The sequence below is a fragment of the Phasianus colchicus genome, chromosome 3, assembly GCF_987193195.1.
Source record: "Phasianus colchicus chromosome 3, bPhaCol1.hap1.1, whole genome shotgun sequence".
NCBI lineage: Eukaryota > Metazoa > Chordata > Aves > Galliformes > Phasianidae > Phasianus > Phasianus colchicus.
In genome coordinates this window covers 3,706,970-3,734,728 of record NC_143438.1, presented here as the reverse complement: position 1 = coordinate 3,734,728, position 27,759 = coordinate 3,706,970, and the positions used below count along the sequence as shown (strand labels likewise).

Genomic DNA, 27,759 nt, shown 5'->3' with positions numbered 1-27,759 from the left:
TTAAAATAAATACATGAGGGATGCTTTGCTCTTAATTTTTTTTTTTTAGTTTTCTAAATTTAATTCAAGTTGTTGCAGAATTTCCTTTCACACCTGAAAGCTGCAAATGTATATGTTCCTTAGCAAATACTACACAATACAGAATGGCAGTGGGATCTTCCTCTTCAGATTCATATTAATTGTGAAAATGTAAACTTGTATACAAGGTAAGATCTGGAGAGTCATCTCATTTAGAAATGTCTGGCAGACAGGATTCCTTAATTCAGCCTGTCTAGCATAGGACAGAGAATGCTCACTGCATTATGCAGCAGATATTAGCATTTTGTCATTATTCCGAGTGTTCAAGTTTGTGGCACCAAGCCTTAATGGAGCTCTGCAGCAGAGTTACAAACTCCTCTCTGTTTAAAGGTCACCTTATCCAACAGCTCTAAAAACTGCAATCTCATTTGTATTGTGCTATAATATGTGTCCCTGTGCATATGGTTAGTTTTATTGGGACAAACAAGGCAGAAGTTCTAGAGACAGAAGAGTCTAAAAGCAGGGTTTTTAAAAAATGTTTACAAGATTCAGGTAGGACATGCATGTGAGCATGCAGGCCTCAAGGTAAAAGAAAAACATTTGGTAGTGTACAGTTTAAATGTTTGATATTTCACTTGCCTAGTACCTGGGGGTTCAGTTATATTGAAGGGCAATGCTGAAATTTAGAAACAAGTCTGCTCTTGTTGTAGAATCACAGAATTGTTTAGTTGGAAAGGACCTTCAGAGATCATCTAGTCCAACTCCCCTGCAGCGAGCAGACATCTACAGCTAGATCACATTGCTTGGAACCTGGTCCAGCCTGACCTTGAATGTCTCCAAACACAAGGCATGTACCATCTCTCTGTGCAACCCGTTCCAGTGCTTCACTACCTTCACTATGAAAATCTTGTTCCTTATATCCAATCTAAATCTCCCCCGTTCAAGTTTGAAACCATTTCCTGTTGTCCTGTCACCACAGACCCTGCTAAATGGTCTGTCCCCTTCTTTCTTATAGCCCCTGTTAGATACTGAAAGGACATCGTTAGGTCTCCCCAGAGCCTTCTCTTCTCCAAGATGAGATGTGCTGGGGCAAATAGAAGAGATCATTTCTCAACTCTAGCTTCTCCGTTTCCTTATGGATTGTAATCTGACAAATCCTGTCTACTTGGAGTCATTTGAATTTGCTTCCAGCTCCACAAATGGCAGAAATACTTTCTGAAGAGTTTGTGTCTCTTTCTCCTGTTCAAAAAAGGGCCACAAAGATGATCAGAGGGCTAGAAAACCTTTCCTATGAGGAAAGACTGAACAGGCTAGGTCTTTTAACTCTGCAGAAGGTCTAAGAGGGACCTCATCACAGGAGTTAAAAGAACTCCTGAAAGAAGACAAGGGCTCTGTTTTTGCAAGGAGCCATAGAGAAGACACCAGGCAGTGAGTACAATTTGCACTGGGAGAGGTTTTGTGCTGATGCAGAAAAGAAGTGTTTTACAGTGAGAACTATCAGTCACTAGAATAACCTCTCCAGGGGCATGGTTCTATGATTCTGTGGTGAAATCCACTTCACCGATGATTTTCAAGATGCCCAACTAGAGACACTAGATTTTATCTAGTGTCTCTTTTCCCACAAAAGTATGGACTTCATGATCTTTTGAGATCTCTTTCAGCCTGAACTGTTGTGCAATTCTCCTCCCGTTATAAAATGAATTATGAAGCTTCCTGCTCTTTCAGACAAAATTTTGAGGAGGGCTTGCCGTTTCACATCATGTTATCTTTCGGCCTAAGTATATTTGGGTCTTCTTGGGACTTATTCCCAGTCATGACTTGAGTCAGTGCAAACCTAGCATTTCTGAATAAAAAATTTAGAAAGCATTTTGGAAATATGCATCCAGACACACAATACAGAAACAGAAGTGAATACCTAAGACAAAGCATGCATGATGTCTCCATCAGAGGCATGGGAATGCTCTCATAGAAGGTTGAAAATCCCTGGGGTCTGTTTCCGTCAGATAGGTGTGATAATTTCTGCAGGCAGTTTACATTCAGCAAAATGGAGCACTAAGGTGAGTGGGCTGCTTCAGTAGAATCCCAGCAGTGAATCTGTCCAATGTCAGGTGTCTCAGAATATCTTCCTGCTCCCCATCCCAACCTCTGTTTATGCTTTGTCTTCCCACTGACTTATGTTAGTGGCAGTTTTTAGTCCTCTCATGCCAGTTTCTGTACTTCCGTGAATCATGCACAAGTTTATTCTGAGAGACATAACAGACTCTGGAAAGTACAGCTTTGCTCTCGTGAGGCAAACCTGGAGTACTTAATCCAAGTTGTAGGCCTCGTGGGGCCCTTTGCACAAGAAGGCTGTGGAGCTCTTGAAGCAGGTCCAGAGGAAGACCTTGAAGATGATTAGATGGCTGGAGCACCTCTGTTTAAGAAGTCAGACTAAGAGAATTGGCTTGTTCAACCTAGAGAAGAGAAGACTCCAGGGAGACCTTACAGCAGCCTTTCAGTACTTAAAAGAGGGTTTATGAACAGGAGGACATCTGACTTTTTACATGGGCAGATAGTGATAGTATAAAGTTTTAAACTAGGAGAGGGAAGATTTAGATTAGATGTTAAGAATAAATTATTTACTCAAAGTGTATTGAGGCACTAGAACAAGTTGTCTAGAGAATTGTGGATGCCTCATCTAGAGATGTTCAAGGCAAGGTTGTGTGGGGCCCTGGACAGCATAGTCTAGTTGGTGGCAATCCTGCCCATGGAAGGGGATTGGAACTAAGTGATTTTTAAGATCCCTTTCATCCCAAATCATTCTATGATTTTGTGATTCTATTCTATGGCTGCCAACTGCTGTACAGTTGAGAGATGCAAATAGCTTTATAGAAACAATAAATAAATTCTGTTTTAGGACACTGAAAGTGTGTGGAAGTGCACAAAATGTTATTTTATGCTACTGAGAAAAAGGTAAGGATCTCATACTTTCAGGTAGCTGGACAGACCAAGTCTCTGATTTCTTAAAGATTTCACTGCAGTAATAATTTCACTGTACAGCTCTGGCAAATGCTGTAGCACTAGATAACTCATAATCTGCCTAATAGAGACAAATGGCTATGGATGCATGTCAGATTCGAGTTGAGTCAAGGTAATTTAATTTGTTCATTTTACAAATTGAATTGTTTCAGCTAATTACATAGTGTGGAAAAAATGTGACAAGAGTATTCAGACGAGAAAACTTCTTTTTTGCCTCTACTAAGTTAATGAAGCTATTAAAGAAAATGTGCATTCAGAGTATGCAAACAATGTTCATCTTATACTGAACTTTGCTGTTACACGTCCCGTCATCATTTTTTTTGTTGTTGTTGCTGTTGGGTTGTCTGATGTAGCCTCTCACCATAGCCCCATATTACTCTGGGGAAGCATACATTAGCTATTCTGCTCCAGTACTACACAAGGAGCCTTTATCAATTAGATGAGGACATCTCAGCTGGGTCTGTAACACTGTCCCCCTGCCTTCTGTAATTCTGATAAACCAAAGAATGAAAATGTTCAAAGTTCTACTTCTTGGACTACAGCCTATTCTAAGTGAGTTTATGAAGTTATAGATAGTGAAGTTTATTATCAGTAAATACAAAAATATGAAAAATTCAACTATTTGAGTTACATGGAAATGACCCTGTGTGAAATTACCCTGTCCCCCCTGTGGTATACCCTTTCGTAGTTTATAGTAATTTTACTCTGTTCTAATTTTCATTAGTGGTTTTTTTTTTTTTTACTTGAATGTCTTGAAAGTAAAGCCGGCAACATCTGTGGTAATGTAAATGTCTTTGTGACTTTTGAAATCTAGATTTGTTTGAAAACTCCTTTTTGCACTGATGCCTCTAATTCATAAAGTTTGCTAAAGAATGCTTTAGCTAGCTGCTTCTGATGCTACTATCCCACTTTTATTCCTTATGAAATACTTCTTGTGACATAAAAGTAGGAAAGCAACAGGCAGAGTTCAGACCTCTATTGTACATGGAGGAGTACAAACATGCACTAAGATTCTTCTTGCTTAGAAAACTTGAAACAAAAACTTGCAAAGAAATGTGAGGCAAATACTGTCTGTACTGTATAATGATGCTATAGCATAGAGTGAGGAGCTGAGGTTGAAAGACTTCGATCAGTATTGCTGTAGTTGACTTCTTCCTAATTTTGTGTCCAAGTCAGTCTCCTAATGACCTTACTTACTGCATATGTTTTGGTATGTTATTTGATCTACTTGAACACATGTAGAACAGTTACTTTAGCATGGGAATTTGAACGTAGACATAATACTGTTGCCAAAGGTAATCTAATGCAGCTTTTATGAATGCTCTGTTGTCATGGAAAAGTACCAGACCATGCAAAAATACTTGATGAGGACAAACTTTGAAGCTAATCCACTGAATTAGAAGTCTACTTTTTGCTAAGCTGTGTCTGCTTTATTGTTTCCATATGCTAGTTGTCTCATTTTCTTTTCTTTTTGAAATTTCTGTATTGCATCCCATCTGTTCTGTATTCTCTAAGCCTCTGGGGCAGGTGCTGTTGTCTCTTTATGTTTCCACTGTGCCTGGGAGGAACTCCAGGTTCTACTAGAATGTAGTAAGTACAAAAGTAAAGTGGATCTCCTGAATGTTTAACTCTGTGTTAACTCTAAAAGCACCAAATGTAAGGTCAATTGCATGTTTAAGTTTTACTACTAAAATAATTGTGTACATTGTAAATTATAAATAGTGTCACAGTAAGTTGTGGGAATTGCTTTGGTAGTAGGCAGCAATGTCAGCTTCCAATATGTTTGTGACTGAAAATGGCTGAGCACTGCAGGATGGATTCACTGAATCAAGTCTCCTTGGACTTGAGAGAAAACATTTTGTGTTCACCCTAATCTATGTTTCATGTAAATGACTTTAAATTATGACACAATAACCAATGCACTGTCAAAGCGTGTTTCATTTCACGTGGAAAGTTTTAAAACATTGATTACTAAAAAGTTTCATGGTTTCCTTTTGCTTCCATAGTATGAGTGTAAACCTTCAGAACAGAATCACAGAATCACAGAATTGCCAGGGTTGGAAGGGACCTCAAGGATCATGAAGCTCCAACCCCCCTGCCACATGCAGGGCCACCAACCTTCCCACCTAATGCTAGACCAGACTGCCCAGGGCCCCATCCAATCTGGCCTTGAACACCTCCAGGGATGGGGCATCCACAACCTCTCTGGGCAGCTGTTCCAGCACCTCACCACTCTCTCTGTAAAGAATTTCCCCCTGATGTCCAATCTCCCTTCCCTCAACTTAAAACCATTTCCCCTTGTCCTGCTGTTATCTACCCTTTCAAAGAGTTGATTCCCCTCCTGTTTGTAGGCTCCCTTTAGGCACTGGAAGGCTGCAATGAGGTCACCCCGCAGCCTTCTTTTCTCCAGGCTGAACAAGCCCAGCTCTTTCAGCCTGTCCTCATAGGGGAGGTGCTCCAGTCCCCTGATCATCTTCGTGGCCCTCCTCTGGACCCTCTCCAACAGCTCCCTGTCTGTCTTGTACTGGGGGCTCCAGACTTGGACGCGGTACTCCAGATGGGGCCTCACAAGAGCAGAGTAGAGGGGAACAATCACCTCCCTGTCCCTGCTGGCCACCCCTCTTCTGGTGGAGCCCAGGATGCCATTTGCCTTCCGAGCCGCAAGGGCACACTGCTGGCTCATGTTAAGTTTTTCATCTATCAAGACCCCCAGGTCCTTCTCCACAGGGCTGCTCTCAAGGACCTCTCCTTCCAGTCTGTATGGATGCCTGGGATTCCTCCGGCCCAAGTGCAGAACTCTGCACTTTGCCGTGTTGAACCTCATCAGGTTCACCCGGGCCCACCTTTCTAGCCTCTCGAGGTCCCTCTGAATGGCATCCCTTCCTTCAACTGTGTCGACCGCACCACTCAGCTTGGTGTCGTCAGCAAACTTGCTGAGGGTGCACTCGATTCCATCATCAATGTCATTGATAAAGAACTTTGTAACTTACAACAGAAGTTAAAAATAGAGTATTCACAAAATCACAGAATACCGGAGATGGGAAGGGACCTCTGGAGGTTATTTACTTTGAACACCAGTGGGTCGGCTGGAGATTGTATCCAGATGATTTTGAGTATTCCCAGGGAAGGAGACTCCATGACCTCTCTTGGCAACCCTCACAGCACCTTAAGAAAAATACAGGAAATAACAACAATTTCCTATATTTCTATTTGTGCCTCTTGTCCTTTCCCACTAGACATGACTGAAAGAGTCTGGCTCCATCATCTTTACTGCCTCCCACTGTGTACTTATATACAGATAAGATTAAACTAAACCTCTTCTTCAAGCTGAGCAATTGCAATTCTCTTAGTCTTTCCTTATATGTTGGATGTTCTTAGCTCTTAATCATTTCATGGCCCTTTGGTGGTCTTGCTCCAGGGCATCCAAGTCTCACTTATACTGGCCAGAATTGAATGTCACTCCAAATGTATCTCACCAGTATCTCATCTCTCTCAACCTGCTGGCAGCAATCTTCCTAACACAGCTGAGGATGCTGCAAGGGTATGTTGCTGGGTCTTGGCTAGTTTGTATTCCACCGGCACCTCCATTTCCTTTTATGCTTTCTAGCTGTTTGGCACCCTCCTTGTATAGGGGTATGGGGTTGTTCCTTCCCAGGGCAGGACTTCACATTTCCCATGTGTTGAACTTCAAGAAGTTACTGTCAGCCCATTTCTCCATCATGCCCAGGCCACTCTGAGTGCAACTGATGCCTCAGCAGCTACTTCTGATTTCATTTTGTCTGCAGAATAGGTGAGTGTGTACTCTGTCTCATCACTCTGTCATTAATGAAGATACCAAAAGTATTGGACATTACTAGTGACTGCATTCAAGTTGCACTTTTTGCCATTTGATCACTATCCTCTGAGCTCAGCAGGTCTACTTAATCTAGTTTCTGTTTAGTCAGTTTGTCTATGAGGATACTGTGGGCATTCCTGTCAAAAGGATTGCTAAAGTCAGTATGAAGAGTATTCACTGCTCTCCCTTTGTCCACCAAGCCTGTCATTTTGTCACAGAAGGTTATTAGGTTGGTCAGGCAAATTTCCCTCTTCTTAAATCCTTGCTGTTTGCTCCTAATCTCCTTCTTCATGTGTTCCAATGGCTTCCGAGATTATTTGCTTAGTCACATTTCTGGGGATCAAGGTGAGACTGACTGCCCTATAGTGTGTCTGATCCTCCATCCTGCCCCTTTTGAAGATAGGAGTGACATCTACTTTCTTCCAGTGCTCAGGAGTGTCTCCTGATTGAAAGATTTTCAAGGGTTGCCTAAGAGTGACATCAATCATCTCTCTTGGCACTTGTGATTGTCAGGTCCCATAGGCATGAGTATATCCAATATATTCAAGTGTTTCCCAGCTGGATATTTCTTCAGAAAGGGTAAGTTTTCCACGTTTCATACTTTCCCTTTGGTCTTGACAGGTTGGGATTCCTGTGGGCAAGTAAATAATAGTAAAGACTAAAGCAGATGGATTTAGATAACTTGGCCATTTCTATTACCACTATGTCTGCTGTGCCATTCAGTTGAAGGCCAATATTTTCTCTCATCTTTATTCTGTAGCAGATACAAACAGAATCACAGAATCTCAGAATCACAGAATTGTGGGAGTTGGAAGGGACCTCTAGAGATCACCAAGTTCAACTCTGTTGACAAAGCAGGTTCCCTAGAGTAGATTGCATAGGTAAGCGGGTCTTGAATATCTCCAGAGAAGGGGACTGTACTACCTCTGGACAGCCTGTTCCAGTGTTCAGTCAGTATCACAATAAAGAAGTTCTCCCTCTTATTTGTATGGAACTTCCAGTGTTGCAGTTTTTGCTCACTGCCCCTTGTCCTATCACTGCTCATCAATAAAAAGAGCTTGGCCCCATTCATTTGACTCCCACACTTCAGATATTTATAACAGTGATGAGGTCCATTCTCAGTCTTCTCCAGACAGATCTCTCAGCCTTTCCTCATAAGGCAGATGGTCCAGGCCCCTAGTCATCTCTGTAACCTCTGCTGGACTCTCTTCGGTTATTCCCTGTCTTTTTGGAGCTGAGGAGCCCAGAACTAGGCACAGTACTCCAGATATGGCCTCATCAAGGCAGAGGATGTGGGGAGGATCACCTCCCTTGACTTGCTGGCTACACTGTTTATAATGCACTCAGGATACCATCAGCTCTCTTAGCTACAGGGGCATACTGCTGGTCAACTGTTTGTCCGCTGGGACACCCAGATCCTTCTCTGCAGAGCTCCTTTCCAGCAGGTCATCTCCTATCCTGTACTGATACATGCGGTTATTCCTCCCCACACGTAGGACTCTGCACTTGTTTTTGCTGAACCTCATAGGATTCATCTCTGCCCAACTTTCCAGCTTGCCCAGGTCTTGTGCAATGGCAGCACAGTGTTCTGGTGCGTCAGCCACTCCTCCCACCTTTGTGTCATCAGCAAACTCAATGTGTGTGGGCTCTGTCCTTTCAGCTGTGTCATTGATGAAAACAATGAACAAGACTGAGCCCAGAACTGACCACTGGGGAACACCGCTAGCTACGGGTCTCCAAATGGTTTCTGCACCACTGATCACAACCCTCTGAGCTCTGACAACCAATTCTCAATACAGCTTATTGTCCACTATCCCACTCTTCTTAAGCTTACCTATGAGGATGATACTGGAGACAGTGTCATAAGCCTTGTTGAAGTCAAGGTACACAACATCCACAGCTCTCCCCTTGTCTACGCAGCTGATGATGACATCAGAGAAGGCTGCCAGACTGGTCAAGCATGATTTTCTCTAGGTGTATCCATGCTGACTACTCCTGATAACCATCTTTTCTTCCACTTGCTTGGAGATAGCATTTGAGAACAGTGAAGACACGTGTAAAGTCACATATGACTTAGATGCAAAAATGCTGATAGAACAGGATGCTGAAAAATGTTTGTGAGAAGAAAGTTGAGGAGGGCAAGCGAGGTGAAAAGGCCATAAGTGGGGAAATAGTCTCCTCTCCATTGAGGGGGAGGCTTTGGATATTCATTTAAATACTTCAGTGAAAAATATCTATATGCTGTATGAACAGCAGTATGCTGTTCATAGAATTTGTCTGAACTTGCGTGTGTATGGAGGCACACACTTGCGTGCATATAGAGGCCAAAAAAATTATTTCTCAGTGTATAAAAGCTGTTTGACTCTGCTTTTAAAAGAAAAGAATTCACAGTTTGTATAACCCACCCTATATGAGATCATGTAACTGAAACATTTATATAGCATTTCTTCCACAGCATTTAAAAATGATGAACAACAAATACCAAGTCAAATTCTGTCGTGTGTCACTGCACAGGGCAGCTTATTCCATTTTATTAGTATTTTAATAGTGCTTCCTGAAACCATGTGTCTGATCAAACAGTATAAATGCCAAATAGATTATAATGTTGTATCACTGTTGGATGCATTGGCTTTTAAAGTTAATCTTAAATGGGATACTTCACAGAGAATTTGCTTTGTCAAATAGTGCTGTTGTGCTCTTTATATCTGTTGTAGTTTCCACGGAAATAAATGGGAGGCATTACTTTTGGAGTGCCCTATGTATATTCACAAAATAAAAAGTTAACCATCTGTAAGTCAGAGATTTTGTAATATAAAATATGCTTCCAGATTTTCACATTTAGTTAGCTGCTGCTTGGAAGAAAGAAGGAGCAGATAAATGATTACATTCAAAATATTTCTGTGAAATGTATCTGGTTCCTTTATGCAACAACCTGCTATGTGGAGTAGAGGGGAAAAGCAAATCCTGGCCTTGATGTCAAAACAATGTAAATTAGTTTTTCAATGTTGACTTGTGTAACAGGCAAGGCATGAAAACAAAAGCACATTGCCTGGAGTAGTGATGATGAATATTTTATCTTACTGACAAAAAGCAACAAGAGACTAAATCCTTAAAGGAAATGCTGTGCTGACAATGCACTCTCATTATGACAGTAACGGTATTTGCAGTCCCAGCTGCACTCAAGCCGGTGCTATAAAAGCACCCATTTCTCAAAATACACGTTGCTGCTACTTGTCCTTCACTGGCCCTTAGTCAGAGGAATGAGCTTTGATCTGTTGTTCGGTATTGGATATCTGAACAAAATTTTTCTGACCCAAATGAATCTAGAGGCATTTTGGCATCATTAGCTCTTCTGAAATTTTAACATTGACAAGAAGTATATGTTATTGTTAGAGCACACTTTTTTGTATGTAACCCAGCCTTTCTCTAACTTTTTTCAAATATACAACACAAATGCCTTTAATCTAACACCACTAAACTAAAATTTAATGCCTATCTTCAGTGAAACATAGAAGGAAGAGTGCCACTGCTATTGCTGCATGGCTCTAATACTTAGAGGGTGACTCATGGCCTTGAGTAGCAAGCACTCACTACTTGTTGGAGATGGTTTTGATTAAGTCTAATGAACTGAGAGGTAATGAGTTGATTATGAATTAAGGGAGATGCTTCTCTGTCAATGTATTCTAATGTGTGCTCTATCTTTTCCTAGCACCCACTTGTTCAGTATTCTCTGCAGCCTGAAATATGAGATTCAAAGGGAATTAGAGAACGTTGCTTCTAAATTATGGAATTATTGCTTCATAGTAACCATCAGGATGAGGGCTTCCTTTACACTTTTTCTTCTTTATTTCCTTCAACTTGCAAGTTTTCCACATTCTATGCTTAAGATTGTTCACCATCACTGACTGCATCCATTCTTTGTCCAGTCTTTTATATAGTCCTAACACTGACGCCAGTTTCTCGTTTCCTACTTACTTTACATGCAATTACACAGTAGCATTTCAAGACATACTATTACTGATTTGGAGAAACAGGTGTGGAGAACTTTGGTCTTCTAAAAGCGAGGAAGCAACATAGTAGGTGAAAAAAAATGTTCAGGAGATCTGTGGATTGTGATGTGGTAAAGGAGGGGTAGGCAGAAAGCACAAACTGAATCCTAGAGTTACACACAGTGCTTAATTTGATAAGGCAGAGTGGAACAGTGGATTAGACTACTTAGCCCCCTGAGCAAAGCTTCTTGCAAGGAGAATCTTTTGCCTTACATTAAAAAGCTTCCAGTTTCCCTGTTGTCTTGTAGCCTGAGTAGGAAAGTATGGTAGAGTTATGTTCCTAGCTTCTTTCTTTTTGCCATCCTTTTGAGATTACATAGTCACACAGAAACACAGAATTGTAGGGGTTGGCAGTGGGCACTGGGGGTCATCAAGTCCAGCCCCCCTGTTAAAGCAAGTTCCCTGCAGTAGGTTGCACAGGAAAGCATCCAGGTGGATCCTGAGTATCTCCAGAGAAGGAGACTCCACAACCTCTCTGAGCAGCTAGTTCCAGAGCTCCATCACTCTCACAGTTAGACATTCTTCCACATGTTTTCATAGAACTTCCAGTGATACAGTTTCTACCCACTGCCTCTTATTCTATTGCTGCATGCCACTGATAAGAGCTTGGACCCACCGACTTGACTCCTGCACTTTAGATATTTATAATGAGACATGAGATCCCCTCTCAGTCTTCTCTTTTCCAAGCTGAAGAGTCCAATATCTCTCAGCCTTTCCTTGTGTAGGAGATGTTTCAGACCCCCAGTCATTTTAGTGGCCCTTCACTGAACTCTCTAGAAGTTCCCTGTCTTTTTTGAACTGAGGAGCCCAGAACTAAACACAGTACTCCAGATGTGGCCTCACCAGGGCGGAGGAAATGGGGAGGATCACCTCCTTTGACCAGCTGGCCTCACTCTTCTTCATACACCCAAAATACCATTGTTCTTCATGGCCAACCTGATATCCACAGTGACACTTAAGACCTTCTCCTCAGAGCTCCTTTCCAGCATGTTATCCCCTGCTGAGACTAATGGGAAAAATCCAGATTATTTCATCCCAATTGTATGTTCAGGAATGTCTGTCAGGAAGAGGGTAGAACAGTCAACACCTTACACCAACCTGTAGCCTAATGTGATTGTGTGAGTTCTGCATTATCTGGAAGTAAAAGCAGCAGGTGGGTTGTTTCCAGCACTGCTTTGTTGTGAGGTTCAGTCTCCCATTTTGGAGCTGCTGCCAGGTCGCAGGGCACCCCTTCCACCTCCATCGGGCAGAAACACACCAGAATCTCAGGCAATATCCATGATCCAGAGCATTTCTATTCCAGATCACCACCTCCCTGACAGCTGGGATCCTGCACCTCTGTGCAAGAGATGTTATTAGACTTTATGGCTGTTACCTTAACATTGAGAGCACAGCTTTTCTTCTTTTTGGAGAGTGGGACTCTTCCAGTAGATATGCCCAATATAGCTTTTAATCCGCTTTATCGGGCTACCAGTGGCAAATGAGTCTCGATAGTACATGCTCTGCACTTAAGCACCCAAGCTGGTTTGGGTGCTGGCTGCAGATTCTCAACTCCAACATATTCACTGCATTTGATACCTAAGATTAGTAAATTTTAAACAGTAATTACCAGCATTACTACAGTAGTCTTTCTGATTGTACTGTAGGCATACACTTTGTCCTCATGCTTCAGGCATTTTTGTAATTAATAAATAAAGTAGATGGGCCAAAATAATAAAAACTTAAGTTGCTAAAATGAGAATTGCCATTTATCTAAAAGCCCCAGTTTCTCTTCCCTTAACACCTGGGATATTGCTTAAACGTCTAGAAAAGACATTTCTGAAAATGATAATACACTGTTTTTTTTTCCCAGTCATTCACTGACTAAACTCTTTAGAGGTAGACATGGGCTTCCAACCTTACTGCAGTTTAAGTTCTTAATTTCTACTGGGTACAGAGTGAGTATAGTTCTAAGATAATAGGATAAAAAGTAATGTCATGGAGGAAAGTTTCTTGGGATAGTTTTTTTTCTCTAGCAAAGCCCTCATTTTATTGCCGTTTAAAAATTCTGTTTCACAGACCGACTCTCCAATCAAGGTCCAGATGCCTTTCTTTGAGTAGCCTCCCAATGACCTCAGCAAACGTATCAAGAAATGGCATTACTCACTGGGAATGCAGATCCTGCGTTCAGCTCCTACTCCTTCAATAAGTTGGAAAATTTGTGTGAAGTGCAAACCAAGAAAGGATTTTTCTACAGAAAGGCCAAACTTTTGCACCCCAATGAAGACTTGTGCTACTTAGCACGCCTGGATGACCGGACCAGGTTTGTGATCATCAATGTAGGTGGTATTAAATACAAAATTCCTTGGACCACCTTGGAGAACTGCCCTTTGACCAGGCTTGGGAAGCTAAAGTCTTGCAACAATTATGATGAGATCATGAACATCTGTGATGACTATGATGTTAGCTGCAATGAATTTTTTTTTGACCGTAATCCTAGTGCCTTCAGGACGATCATGACTTTCTTGACAGCTGGGAAGCTGAGACTTCTCAGGGAGATGTGTGCTCTTTCTTTTCAGGAGGAGCTTGTGTACTGGGGGATAGAAGAGGACCACCTGGAGTGGTGCTGTAAAAAGAGATTGCAACAGAAAGAGGAGGAGGCAGCTGAAGCCGGGATGTATGAAGGGGAGATGATGTTTAGTGAAACTACTCAGTGTGCCTTCCAGGACAATAACTGGTTGAGTTTGTGCATGAGAAATCTCAGGGATATGGTGGAGAACCCCCACTCAGGGATTCCAGGGAAGATCTTTGCTTGCATTTCAATCTCTTTTGTTGCCATCACTGCAGTCAGCCTCTGTATCAGCACCATGCCAGATGTCAGAGAAGAAGAAGATCGGGTGAGTGCAGCTTTTCTCAGAGTATTTTGCCTTGTTGTCTCCTCAGAGAAGGTGACAGGCAAAGCAACCAAGGAGTTTTGGTATTTGATATTCATTTTCACAGGTTGCCCAGAGAAGTTGTGGTTGCCCCATTCCTGGAAGTGTTCAAGGCCAGGTTGGATGGAGTCCTTAGACTGACTTAGTGATTGGCAGCTCTGTCCATGGAAGATGGGGTGGAATTATTTGATCTTTGAGGTCTCTTCCAGCCCAAACCATTCCATGATTCATGCTATGGAAGGCACAGAAATGTTTGTACCTCTTAATCTTCACCAGTTTGCACAAACAGATAGCTTTATCTAACAGATTTATTTTCTGTTATTGTTAACAAGATGATAAACTAGCTGCTGTGGTTATAAAAATTAGCTTTGCTTGAGACTTAATACTTTGAAGTGTTAAAAGCTAACAGATCCATTTTCCTTAAAAGTACTTTAACATACTGCTTTTAATGAATTCTTCGTACGTGACTGTAGAAAACACATTTAAAAATACTTTGATGCTATAAGTGAGGTAAAGGGCAGGGAAGCCGATGCAGCAGTTAACAGCAGAAACAGAGTAAATGTCCCAGTTTTCAGCCATAGTATTCTCAAATGTAATCTGTGTATGCTTCATGCGCTTGAAAATCAAGTCTATGGATATTATGTTTATTTCAACGAATTTCCTAAGGGTTTAGTGCTTTACTCGTGGTTCACATTCCTAGGATTAGCTGTATGTAGGCCAATGAGAGCTCCTCTGAAGACTGATAGAGAAGGGTGTTTACATTTTCATTAATATGTGTTAAAATAAGTTTGGGGTGAAAGAGTTTGTGGCCTCTTTCTTTAGTTATACTCAGATCTGTCAAAGATGCTAAATATTTGGGCATCTTCTCCAGCTCCTTGGTCGTTAGAGGTGATTGTGAAATTGACCTACCAACACATTACTTCATCCTATTGAGTTCTGTCTATTAACTGAATGCTGAGCTCTCCGCAGTAGATTTTTCCTTGTGCTATCATCCAAGTGCTGAATGGCTTGTTGCTCACTGCTGTTAAGAGAGTGGTCATTAACTGACAGGAGACACTTAGTGTTTTGTACTGTTGAAAGTAAAAAGCATGTTGATGGAATGGATCCAGCAATTCCACAGAATCCCATGCTGCATTTGACTGAGTACTTCATGTGCAGTTAAACCCCACTCTCCATTTGCATGCTCAGGTTAGGTGTCAGCTGAGCTGCATGATTTGAATCAAACTTACTCAATAGCAGCAGTTCACTCCAGGAAAAAAAAGGCATTGTATTTGGCATGTTGCTTAATGGTTGAGTCATAATAAGGTCTTTGTTTTTAAGGCTTTTTATCATCTCAAACGTGAGGATAGCTAAACTCGGTACAAGTTAAAAGTTATATTGTCCTAATGAATAAATAATTTTTAAAAATATTATTTCCAAAATGCATGTCTTTTACTTTAATTAACTAGAAGTGCTACAGTATGCTGGAATTTTAAGCACAAGGGGTATTTTACTATTGAAAACGGTGATGTATTTAGTGTTTAGATGTCCCTGGGTTTAAGTGAGAGCTGAACAATTGCTGTCAGAACGATCAATTAGAGGTTAGTTGCCTTATATTTTTACTAATTATCTAAACATAAATGGGGGGTATCCACTAATAAAATTTCTTGGGTGGAGCATAGTAATAAAAAGGATAAAGCAAATATGTTACTGGAGTTCTTGGTAAGCTGGAGCCATTAAAAGCACATTTTCATACAAGCAAGTAAAAAATTGTACAATGAAAATGAAGGCCAATTTGCTCTCACGGAAGTGGAAAGTCTAAAAAGGATTTAGAGGAAAAGCAACTGAAGGTGAGTTCCTACTGCAGTATTAAGTCAAAAGGGTTAATGCAGCCCTTGAGTAGGGAGCAGTTATTAGAAGCCAGAAGATTTTGTGGCTGTATGTGGCACTGGTGAGATTGACACAAGAATATTGCAGTCAGTTCTTGCATTTTTTCATAGCTTTTTCATTAAAAAAAAAATATATATATATATATGTATGTTTATAGGAGAAGCTGTGAAAAAAAAAAAAAAATTGGGCATCTGGAGAAAATGCCATACAGTAAGAAACTTAACATTTCCATTTGTCTGTGTAATCAAAAAGAAGACTGTAGAGTGACCTGATGAAGCAAAAAAAGAGGATTGGGGGAGAGTGAAAATATATCAACTAGGAGACCTTCAAATTAAGCAGAGAAAGGATGTGTGATTCAAAGCTGTAACCTGATAAGCATAGTTGGCTGTGTTCAGTATCACAGTGATTAATTACTGGGGCAGACTAGGAAGAGAATTAGTGAATCTTATATTTTTTTATGTTTTCAGTTCAAAGCTTGATGCCCTTCTGGTTGTTAGCCTTCAGCTAAACACATTCTACTTAAATCAGAAATAAACTACTAATTTCTCTTCAAGTTACGAAGGTGAAATGCTTGTGATATAAAGGAGATCAGAGTACATGATCTGTTTTTCTATGCCCTTAGACTTTAAAAGTTCAGAGCTCCTGTAAATAAGTTTTATTCTCCCCTTTGCACGGAGGGCAGTGGACAGAGTGGAAGTTGTTTTTTATTGAGACAGAGGTATTTCTGTAGCACGAGTAATAGGTGAACGATCACTTTTAACACAGCTGATTTTATGTAATGTTCCTTGCCTGCTAACTGAGTCAGTGCAGGTCAGCACTGTATTTGAATTGTAATTAGTTGTGCCAGGAGTCATGAACGGTGGCTGATTTTTGTCCTACACGAACGGATGTAAATTTCTATGGAGATGTTTCCAGCTTCTGTCAGGTTGGGCAAGAAGTCAGGCATCTTCCACGTGGAATGGCTTGTAGAATCAGACCTGTGCTGCATGTCATCTGTGCATGGTTCAGCAAGCCAAAGTACCTCATAAAATAATAGTGTGGAGAGAAGAGAGCTCATATGAATTTGAAGTCATGCTAATCATCCTAAGTGGTATCCTAAGTACTCTGTGTAAAATCTGTGCCCAGGGATAGCTATTTGGTCTGATTTTGCAGTCTCGTAATTAGAAGAAAATGTATCTGCATCCCTTCTTGCTAAGGAACAAACAAACAGTAAATATTGTTTCAAGGACACACAGTACTCAGTGTGTACATTTTCCAAGCTATTTGGCTGGAGTTATTGTTATGGTTCTATGTCAGAGCTGTCCTGATGGGCACTCTGATTAACAAGCAGTGGTCTTTTCCCTGAGCTGGCATTTTCTGGAAAGCAGGAGGTTTATATGCCACCCCATGTCCTGTTACTGCTGCAGAGAAAGAGAGGAACCAATAATGAACAAAACATGATGAAGTACAATTTCTCACACCCTGATCTTTTAATATGATGTGGATGGACCAGCTGTTAATCCCAGTGATGCTCTGCAAAGGTGCAAGTGACCTCACACAGTTGTAAATGTAAGACCTTGAAAGACTCAAGTAATTAACAAGTGCACGAGGAAGTTATTTTATGTGTTTGCTTATCTCTTTCAAAACACAGAAGACGAATCAGTCAAACATTTTGTTAATTTTATTAGCTGCTCCAGATGTTCTGGATGACAGTGACAATCCCTCATGGTAAGAGTGTGGGAAGGATAGTGTTCTGTGCAGTGTAGCCATTTTATTCCGATTAATGGTTGCCCTGATTCATGTCAAATGTTACTCTTTACAGTTAGTCATCAGATTCAAGGCAGAATTAAATGCTAAGCTACTTTTAACTTACCAAACACAGACATGCATTTTGTGCTTTTTTTGGTTGTTAGCTTTTATTTACTGATTAAATAAAAACGCACCAATCCAGTGATGTGCATATTAAATGCTTCCAAAAATATCAGGATATAGAAGTGGCTTAACCAGGTTGCAAATATATTGTAGAAAAAGCTTTAAGAACACATTAAGAGCTGAACAACCAAATGGCTTTGAGAGACTAATCTGAAAGGAGGATAGTCTTCATGTTGGACTCTTCATGTTCTCTTGATGAAAACAAATTTTATCTATTTCTACTTGAAAAAGAAAGCTCCCTCCTCACAAAAAAAAAAAAAAAAGTGATAAGCACAGAAGTTAACATCAACCATTTTGTCCTAATTCACAAAAGCACTGAGCTTAATCATTTGTATGCTATTGCGTAAAAGCAGGAGAAGAAAATCAGATGGTAATGGTACTTCCTCCTTCACTGTGCTTTCTAATGTATTGGGAAATGCTAGTCTAATTAGAGATGCTCTGATAGGAAGTTACAGTTCAATAACCTTAAGCTGAAGAACATTACAACAAAGAGAGAGATTCATAAATAATTAAGTTAATAATATCTCATAAAGAAGCCTGAAGCTACTTAGCCTTCTAAGCTTAATTTACACACTGTGTTTCAACATTCATGGGAAATAGATAAATTGTGAGCATGCATTTTAAGCTTGTGACAAAAGATTTCATTTTGCAAAGGTAGACAACTAATTTCAGACAAGGTTAAGAGAATGTTGTGTAATGAATTGCCATGAGAAGTTGTTGATGTATGAGCTGGACAAGCAGTCAGTGAGGTGGGTTGAAAACTGGTTGAACAGTTGGGCCCAGACAGTGGTGATCAGTGTTGCAAGGTATGATTGGAGGCCAGAAACAAGTGGTGTGTGTTTGGGGTCAGTTCTTGGTCCAGTCTTGCTCAACAGCCTCATTAATGATCTAGACGGTAGGTCAGATTGTACTTTCATCAAGTTTGCTGACACAAAGCAGAAGTTCTGCTGACACAGTACCATGAGGCATGGATGATATTCTAGAGAGTCTAGGTGACCCCATTCCAGAGGGTCATCTAGAGGAGACAGGCTGGAGAAATGAGATGGCAGGAACCTCATGAGGTTCAGCAAGGGGAAGCAAAGAGTCCTGCAGCTGGGGAGGAACAATCCCAGATGGTAGGATGTATTGAGGATTGCGCAGCTTGAAAGCAGTTTGACAGAAAAGGACATAGGGGGCCTTGTGGACATCAAGTTGAACATGAGCCATCAATGTGACTTTTCTGCTGATGGTATCCAGGGCTTCATTACCCAAAAAATTGCCAACAGGTTGAGGCAAGTGATCCCTCCCTTCTAATTAAGTGTTGGTGATGCCAACCCCCAAAGTACTATGTCCAGCTCTCAGCTCTACAGGAGCGTACAAGAGAGATGTGGAGCTACTAAGAGTCCAGCAAAGGGCCACAAATGATGAAGGGTGCGGAGCATCTGTCCTAGGAGGAAAAGATGAAAGAGCTGGGACTGTTCAGCCTAGAGAAGGCTTAGAGAAGTCTTATCAATGTCTATAAAACTCTAAAAGGAAGGTGCAGTGAGTACAGCACTCTTTTCAGTGGTGCCTGGTGACAGGACAAGAGAATGTGGGCATAAACAGGAACAAAGAAGGTTCTGTCTGAACACCAGGAAGCACTTCTGCACTGTGCATGTGCCTGAGCACTGGTACAAGCATCCCAGAAAGGTTATTGAGCCTCTCCTCCTTGTGACAGTCAGATGCCATCTGGACATGGGTCTGGGCAGCTTGGCTTAAGCAGGGGAAATGGCAGCCCTGGACCCAGGGGTCCCTCCCAGCCTTAACCATAGTGTTGATTTGAGAGGAGTTGTTATCAGTGGTGCTTTCTGTCCTAAGATTGCACTCTGAGGCTCTGGAGTGAAGCTTTCCACTTCCATGCAGTTCTTGATCTTTGTTTTGTGACTATTTAGCTACTTTTCTGCATGTGCTACTGAGGTATTCTGAATTTTAACTCAGCCACATTTGTGTTGCATAGATAATTTGTTACCATGAATGAAAGTAATAAAATTATAAATTATATTTTTCTTTTCTTTGTGGAATAAATTCTTAAAGGAATAACCACATAGTGAATATAAAACATGTATTTAAAAAAAATCACTTATGGAATTGTGGATATTTATAGTATATAGGCACTGAGGGTGACTTTTTATAAATAGAATCTTAAAGAATTGGACTAACTTATTTCCCCAGGGATCATGCTTTATGCCATTTTCACATCTCTCCTGTTTAAATGCAAAAGAAATGAGCTTTGGTGCTACATTTATGGCATCTGTACTTGTCCCCTACATTGCTAGTTTGCATTTTATATTCACTCTGCACAGTTTGCCACAACTAGCTGGAGTCCAGGAAAAGACACAATAACGTGGTTACATTTGTGACTTGGCTGTTGTACATCGTAGACCGTGAAGTTCCTGCAGACTCCTAGGATTCATGTTTGCTTTCACATTCACATGTCCTTAATGAGTGGACATAGCGCTGAAAGCATTGAGAGCTGTAGTTCAACTAAACGTGTTCATTTCTTTTTTCCTTCATAAGCTTAAATTAAGTTTTCTGCTCAGATGGTGCTTGCTTAAAAAAGGTCGAATTCTGGGTTTTGAGAGTATCCTTTTCCCACAGCTTTAGTCATCAGAATAAGCAAAAGTTTGTTTTGATTTTTGCATATTCAGTCTTTGTCAAGGAGGGAAACTACACTACACTGCACTCATAAGAGAGAAGCTAGACTGTATTTACTGATATACATAGGTCACTCCAAAGGTAATGCCTCTTATTTCTGTGAATACTTCTATAGATAAAAAGACCACAATAACACTGTTTGAAAGAACAAATTATCAGCTACATAACACTTTATAAATACAGTCACCATTAGCTATGCATTTCAACCAGTGATGAACAAGAGCCTGCATGCCATACACATAATAGTACAGCTGTAGCAAGAGCTTGTCTTTCTCTGTCACCACTGCTGAAATGCACCAGCTCACTGTGATAACATCCACTGTTTGGTTTCCAGAAATGTTCAGCAAGCATAGATGAATGTCAGTGGGTGCCATTTTTACCACGTGGAGGAATTCAGTGACACACCTTTGCTTCATTCAGACACCATTTTGTCAGACTGCCCCTCTGCTGCCATCTGCTGCACGGCAATAAAATGTAACGGAGTATTGGCAGGAAGGTTCAACCTCTACAGCCATCCTACCGACATCTGCCTCTGATGTTATGGTCCAACATAATAATGTAACATAATAAAATAGGAGGCATTACTTTTGGAGCAGCCCTCATGATATGGGTACAATATAGTGATTTAACAAACCTTAATTGTAAACAAGGCAGACTTAACAAGATTTGAGATGGCTGCATACACTTTTTACAGCATAGACACCCTCTCATAGGAGAGCATCCCAGAGTGGAGTGGACCTCCTTGCTTTCTGAGCTCCTTGAACCACAGAGGTAAGGAACCTGGCTGCGACTGGATCCAGTCCTAGTCCCAGACTTGGTTGATGGTTTATGTCAAAGGGATTACATGTGTAAAATCAATCTAAGATACGAGTTAGCAAAGCTAACGAAGGCTAAGACAAACTAGTCACTTACCAGATATGTATTGGCAGGGAATCTTGATGTCAGAGCGTAAGGGATCTCTGTAAACTGGCACATGAGGAGATCCTGCCATGCAGCCTGCTGCCATGCAAGAGAACTCAAGGGGCTCTTGGGCTTCCCACTGTTAATGGGGTTAGATAATTGACTCATAGTCATAGTTTGCTTTTTAGGCACATGCTTGATTGGTCCTCAGCTGTTGAGCCAGGTATCTGCTATCAGTTCTTTTGTCCCTGTCCGCCTCCTCCCCTTCCCCCTTTAGTTTGAGACAGATTGGTGGCTGTTATCAGTGCAAGGTCTTGTGGCCAAGGCCAGGCCAAAGGAAGAAGTTGAGGGAAGGAGGTGAGTCCAGGGAAAGCATACCATAACAATCTACCTCATGTCGTTTTATCTCTTGTTTTGCATTGTCTGTATTCAGATTATGAATGCATTTTCATACATTAGCCTGAGAACTAGAGCTCTAAGCAGGGAATATTTAAATTATTATTTTCATTAAGGAAGCCATCTTAGTTCATACAAGATGCACTTCTTACTGTATGGCATCCTTACTACCTGAGACTGAAAAGAGTAGCTGCAAGGTTTTGTGGTGCAAGTCTGACTCATCATGATGTGGTCTCCCAGCTCCTGTCTGATGGTTAGAGAAACTTGCTGTGCTCGTTGCTTTTCAGACAGCTTAAGTTTGACTGACAGCAGTTGAAACTGATGAGGTTTGAAAGATAAAATGGATTTTGTTTTAGTGGGTCACACATCTTGCTTTAAAATCAAGTAGTCAAGGACCTCGGCACTGTACAATCTAAACCTTAAATGTTGAGTTATGTGGGGTTTTTTTGCATTGTCAGCATCTTTTATCTGGCTCCCATGGAACCTGCAAATCCTAATGGCAAAGTATTCTCTACAGATACCAAGAAGTAATGGTCATGTCCTTTGAGTTTTTTTGTAGAGAACTTTGCTCGTGATCCACCCAGGCCTCCAGCTGCCTGGAAAGCACCTGGTCAGGTGGCACACAGCACACCAGCTTTGACAGCACTGGTCTGAAATAACCCTTCCCCCTTTTGCAAGGCTACCTTAAGATGCTAATGAACAGAAAATGATTTAAGGAATGATTAGTTATTCCTGATAATGCTTGTGTGGGCAGAGTGCTGCAATGCAACTGGTATTTAGTCATGGCTACTTTTGGAGAGCTCTCTCCATTTCTCTTTCTGCTTGATTTGGCTGCTTCTCGTGGAAGAAAAGAGATTAGAAGAAGGATTTCTGCAATGTTCCTTTCCCTGAAAAAAACGTCAAGCCTTCCTGCCTTATTCAACCTATTTAAACTTCAGCAGATATGTCTAATTGTTTTGTCATGGCAGCCTCATCAAGATGAAGTATAGGAAACAGTCACAGTTAAAAAAAAAAAAAAGAAAAAAAAAAAGCTGAAATCTTTCTCTTTTGTAGCAGGAGTGTTAGGAGAACCTGAGCGTTCCCTTTAGACTGCAGGTAGAGCATGATGCTGTGGAATAGCTTTGCACAGAGGCCCACAGTGAGACAGTCTGTGGACCCTCTGCTCAAAATTCCCCATCACAACAAAATTACAGCCTGATCTGTTCATACCATGGCTCTTACTAGTTTAGGGTCTCACAGCAGGGTCTGGAATATCTTCTCCTGGGTAAAGAGATTTATGTTTTTATGGGATAAGGAGCTGCCTTGGAAGATTCTGAGAACAGGAGGTTACTGTATAGACTTTGAGAACCACCTGAGAATCTAAACAGTGTTTTAGGCTTAGAAGTGAAAAAATTGAGAGAGCATTTCTTTGCACTGCTAGCTTGGGGATGAGGCAGGAGTTGAGTAAGATAAAATTCCCATTGACTTGTTAATAACTTTGTGATGTACTAATGAACTCTCTCTGTCTACAGAATATCTTCTCATGAATAAATAGCAGGCTCAGGTTTTCTTTTAAATATTGTATAAATATGCTGCAATATGACATTAGTGATAAATAATTAAACAATGAACACTCGCCTGTAAAAGCTGGTAACTCTGCCATGGTATTAACTGGTTTGTGTTTGATAATGTGTGGCTCACCGAGCAAAATGTGCTCGTTTTTAGTTTATTTTAAATGTCTGTAGTTCTACTGCCATAGGTATCTGTATCTACCAAATCTCCAGCTAAATCATCCAGGGAGTCTTTGGAGCAATTTCATGGTAATACTTGCTTAGCCTTCAGTCATGTTTGTAAAATTAACACAGCAACTCACTATAGTCTGTGTTGTAATATCCTCAGGGTACAGCAAATCTTCTACTCTCTGTAGATTATTCCACTGCCTTCCGCAAAACAGCTTGTGCTGTACGGTAATACTGAACACTGTCCTAGTGTTTGAAAGAGAGGAATCTTTTATTTATGTGTAATAAAAATAGCATCTCGATATTCACCTCAGAACTCCAGGGTATGTCACTATCCATCCCAGAGGATTGGAATGAAAGAAAGCAACCAGACTTATGTTTGGCTAGATCTCATATAACTAGGCTGGGGCAGTGAACTGATTGATGCGCATAGCACTAAAGCATTTTAAATTATACTTACATTTTCATTGTTTAAAATGTAGTGATTGAGATGAAAAACAGTTGTTTTTGAAATTGAGGAATTTTTATAGTGTCTGTGAGGACATTAAAATTCAAGACAAATTAAGATTGGAGTGGCATACAAATGGGAAATTTTGCAGTAGCTTTTATAACAAAGGCTGAAGAAAGGACTATAAAAAAGCTCTAAGGTAGGTGAACTTCAAAAAGGTAAGCATAACATTAGTTCTAAATAAACCAGGAAATACTGAGTGCTATCAGCAACACTTTTGAGAACAACAGCATAATTAATTCTAGTCTGTTCAGAATAATACTCATTAGTCAAAGCTAATAATACAGTTTTTATAAAGTTATGAAGTTTCCTGAAAAAACAGCTTATGATGTAGGTACTTTTGTAAGATATTAGAATTAGTGCTACATAATGTCCTTGCTCAACAAAAATGGCACTTCTTAAAAACTTATGTTTTTAAGAATGTTAAATGTTTTACAGATTTCTATTAGATCTTAAAATAGCAGGCAGGTAACATGAGAAATCATCACCTAGTGCATGTGGAAAGGCATGCAACTGTCTCTGGTTTTGGCCTAGAGTTACTAAGGTGTTTTGTTAGTGGTTTGGGAGAAAATATAAAATGTTTGCAAACAAAATGTACACATAGCATAGAAACAACACATTAGCCAGGTGCTAGAAGTACCTGACTGTTAACTCAGCACCGTAAACTGAGCTGAATTGGATGGGTGCCATGGGATGAGTTTGGCCCTCTGCTAGCCAAATCCTGACAAAGGAGCCTTGTCTATCACTGGCAGTACTTGCAGGACATGCTGCAGGGGCTGGGGCAGACTGAAGTCAGGGCTTCAGACTTTGGCTTGCAGGTTCATTCATGAGCAGAATGCCTCAGCCAGAACGGACTGTTCACTTGGATAAATCCCAGCCCTCTGACCGCTCTGGCATTCCCATGCAGGCACACCTGCATTCTCCTTCTCCCTCTGGTCCAGCTAAGCCTGGATATGAAGAGGAAATACAGAGAATAGTGTGAAGGTCCCAGTGCTCCAGTACATCCTGAGTTGTGACTGTAACTCAGCCGTACAGAGACGATGACAGAACAGAAATTCCAGCACCTTTCTGAAAAGCCTGCACACAGTTTCTATGGGCGGAGGCTATGGATGTTTTCTCTCCATCCACAGTTAGCTGCCTCTGCACACAGTGCAGCCTAAACCTAATGTAAGTCATGCAGTTTTTATATTCTGCTTCAGTGTCACAGAAGGCTGTTACCATTGTCTTGAGCAGAAGAAAGAAATATGGAAAAGCGCAGGCTTTCACAGTGGTCAGATCCATCTTGCAAAAATTCATCCACTTCACCAATTCAGGAGCACAGCTTATAGAGTTTCAGCACAAGGGTAATGCAGGAGCAGATTGCCAGCTGTGACTGAGCCACTCCCCAGCAGGAGAGCCAATCCAGCCAGAGGCAAGATGTGCAAATCCTTCACTTGCTTTCAATTAACAAGATAAAGGGAAAGAGGGGAAAAGAACAGGCTTGAAAGAAAGTGTAGGAGGAAAAGAGCAAGTCTGACTGTGTCCTCCTTTCCTCCAAGTTGAAATAACAGGCACCCCCAACCTCTGTGGCAGGTTTAAAAAAAAACAGTAAAAACTAATGTGGATCACTGAAATAGAGCCAGTGATGAGTGGGAGGCAGGAGGAGAAAAGCCTGTAAAACGAATTGAAAGAAGGTGAAGGAAGGGGAATACTGAGGAAAATAAGGGGGAAAATAAACTTTAAAGTGCTGTGAAGAATCGATTGTTCTTTTTAATCCTATTAGTAAGTTACAAAAATGTTTGTGTACGAGGTTGAAAATGTGGTGTGTGTAAGTTGGCAGCAGCTCATCACCACACAGCCATTTGTTCACTCCCCACCATGGGGTGGAGGACAGAATTGGAAACAAAATAGAAGCCGTGAGTTGAGATAAAAACAATTTACTAATACACAAGAGAAAAACAGAAACGGAAATGTGGTTATAACAACATACGTAGCCCAATGCAATTACTTGCTGGCCAATTAACAGCACCAACACAACGGCCACCAGCACTGTGAGGTCTCACCACCACCAACCGAAGCCAGCAGCCCTCCCAGCCAACTGCTCACAGCAGTATGGCCTTCTGTATGGCTTCATGTGCTGTGGAACAGCCCCTGGTTCAACTCAGGCCTCTGTCCTGGCTCTACCCTGCCCCTGCCCTGCACCATCATGGCGGCAGCCCTGGATGTGCTCCCCTCACTCAGCAACAAACAGGACATTGGCTGAAACCAGGACAGAAAACAAGACTGAGATTTTTCACTGTGTGAGGCAGGCTTGGAAAAAAAAAAAAAAAAAGAGGATGATGCTAGGCTTGGGAAGCTCACAGCTGTATACACTGCTTATCTGTTTGTGAGTACAGCTAGAGACAATAGTATTGTTTTTTCCCAGATGTTAGATCAGTGGGAAAGAGTTCATAATCCTACTGCTTTGTAAGGCAGCTCTGACTCTCTTACACTCTTCCTTTCAGAGGAAAGTGTTGAGTCTGTATGTTGTTACTTCCTGTAGAAACTGTTCAAACTGCACATAAGTGCCCTTGGCAAGTACTCAGCCCCACACTGGTTCTGCAGTGTTTTGATATATGCTGCCAGTTATGGGAGATATCCACCATCTTAACATTGCAATCCCGTCATGTTTATGAGAAGCAAACGTGGCTCTAAATGCTAAGTGTCATTGCTCAAGTTTTTTGATGCAAGGCCACACCACTGTGTCTGCCTTGTTTTCAGAATGCTAGAGTAGAAATTACAAACTAGGATTCTCCGGAAATCAGGAGATGAGTTTATTTGCAAGGTAATTGGGCTTCTATATATAAAAACTCAAGATCAAGCATTTACTTATGTTTTGCTGCCATTCATTGTGAACTGGGCAGGCTGAACAGTTAGGTGGAAAGGAATGGTTTGAGGTTCAATAAGAGCAAGAGTGGGGTCCTGCATCTGCGGAGGAATAACTATATATCAGTACAGGTTAGAGATGAGCTCTGCAGAGAAGGATCTATGTGTCCCCGTGGGCAGTAAGGTGACCATGAGCTCACAGTGTGCACTCGTGGCCAAGAAGGCCAGTGGTATCCTGGGATGCATTAAAAAAAGAGCAAGCATGTCAAAGGAGATTATCCTCACCATCTGTTCTCCTCTGGTGGGGATGACATGTGAGTATTGTGTCCAGTTCTGGGCTCCTCAGTTCAAGAAAGACAGGGAACTTCTAAAGAAAGTCCAGTAGAGGGCTACAAAAATGTTATGGGCCTGGAGCATCTCTCTTATAAAGAAAGACCGAGAGTTCTGTGGCTGTTTCCCCTGCAGAAGGAAAGACTGAGAGGAGATCTTAGTAACACTTAAAAATGTCTGAAGTTTGTATATCAAGATGATGGGGCCAGTGGTACCTGGCAACAGGACAAGGGGAAATGGGTGTAAATGCAGGAAGTTCTGAACAAACATGAGAAATAACTTTGTTACTATGAGAGCAATGGAAGACTGGAACAGGCTGCCCAGAGAGATGCTGATGTCTCCTGTGGATATATTTAAGACCCACCCGCACACTTTCCTATGCAACCTACTCTAGAGAACCTGTTTGTCAATGGAGTTAGACCCAATGATCCACATTGGTCCCTTCCAACCCCCAATCACGGTTCTGTGTTTCAGTGATTCTATGACCATAGACATGTTCTTGAACATAGAGGTTGTAGGTAAGGTGATATATCATTAATAGCTTACTTACATCTTAAACACAGTCTCTTATGGGCAAGTAAGGTGGGGATATCAGATCCCGAGGCCCAGCTTCTACAGCTTTAGCAAAGGGCATAATTTCTTGTGCTAGTTGAAAGTTACAGGAATATATGTATGTGAAAGTGAGTGAAGTCCCCTATTGTCATGGGTTACTCCCTCACACATTTCCAGAAATGGAGAAGCTTCATCGTAAAATATTTCAAGGCTTTCCTGATCTAGC

The 27,759-nt window shown here is 41.2% G+C and overlaps 1 protein-coding gene across 6 annotated transcripts in view; it reads left to right on the top strand.

The window, feature by feature from the left end:
* KCNG2 (potassium voltage-gated channel modifier subfamily G member 2) overlaps positions 1-27,759 on the top strand; it is a 73,268-nt gene that overhangs the window by 32,464 nt on the left and 13,045 nt on the right. For 5 of the 6 annotated variants that reach the window (XM_090136832.1, XM_090136835.1, XM_090136833.1 and 2 more), the window contains one exon: positions 12,979-13,796. In XM_090136832.1, coding sequence (XP_089992958.1) covers positions 13,053-13,796 — 744 coding nt within the window. In that variant the 5' untranslated portion in view covers positions 12,979-13,052. Of the gene's footprint in view, positions 1-5,749; positions 8,755-12,978; positions 13,797-27,759 lie in introns of those variants that run through there. The other variant, XM_090136834.1, reaches the window with a different exon arrangement.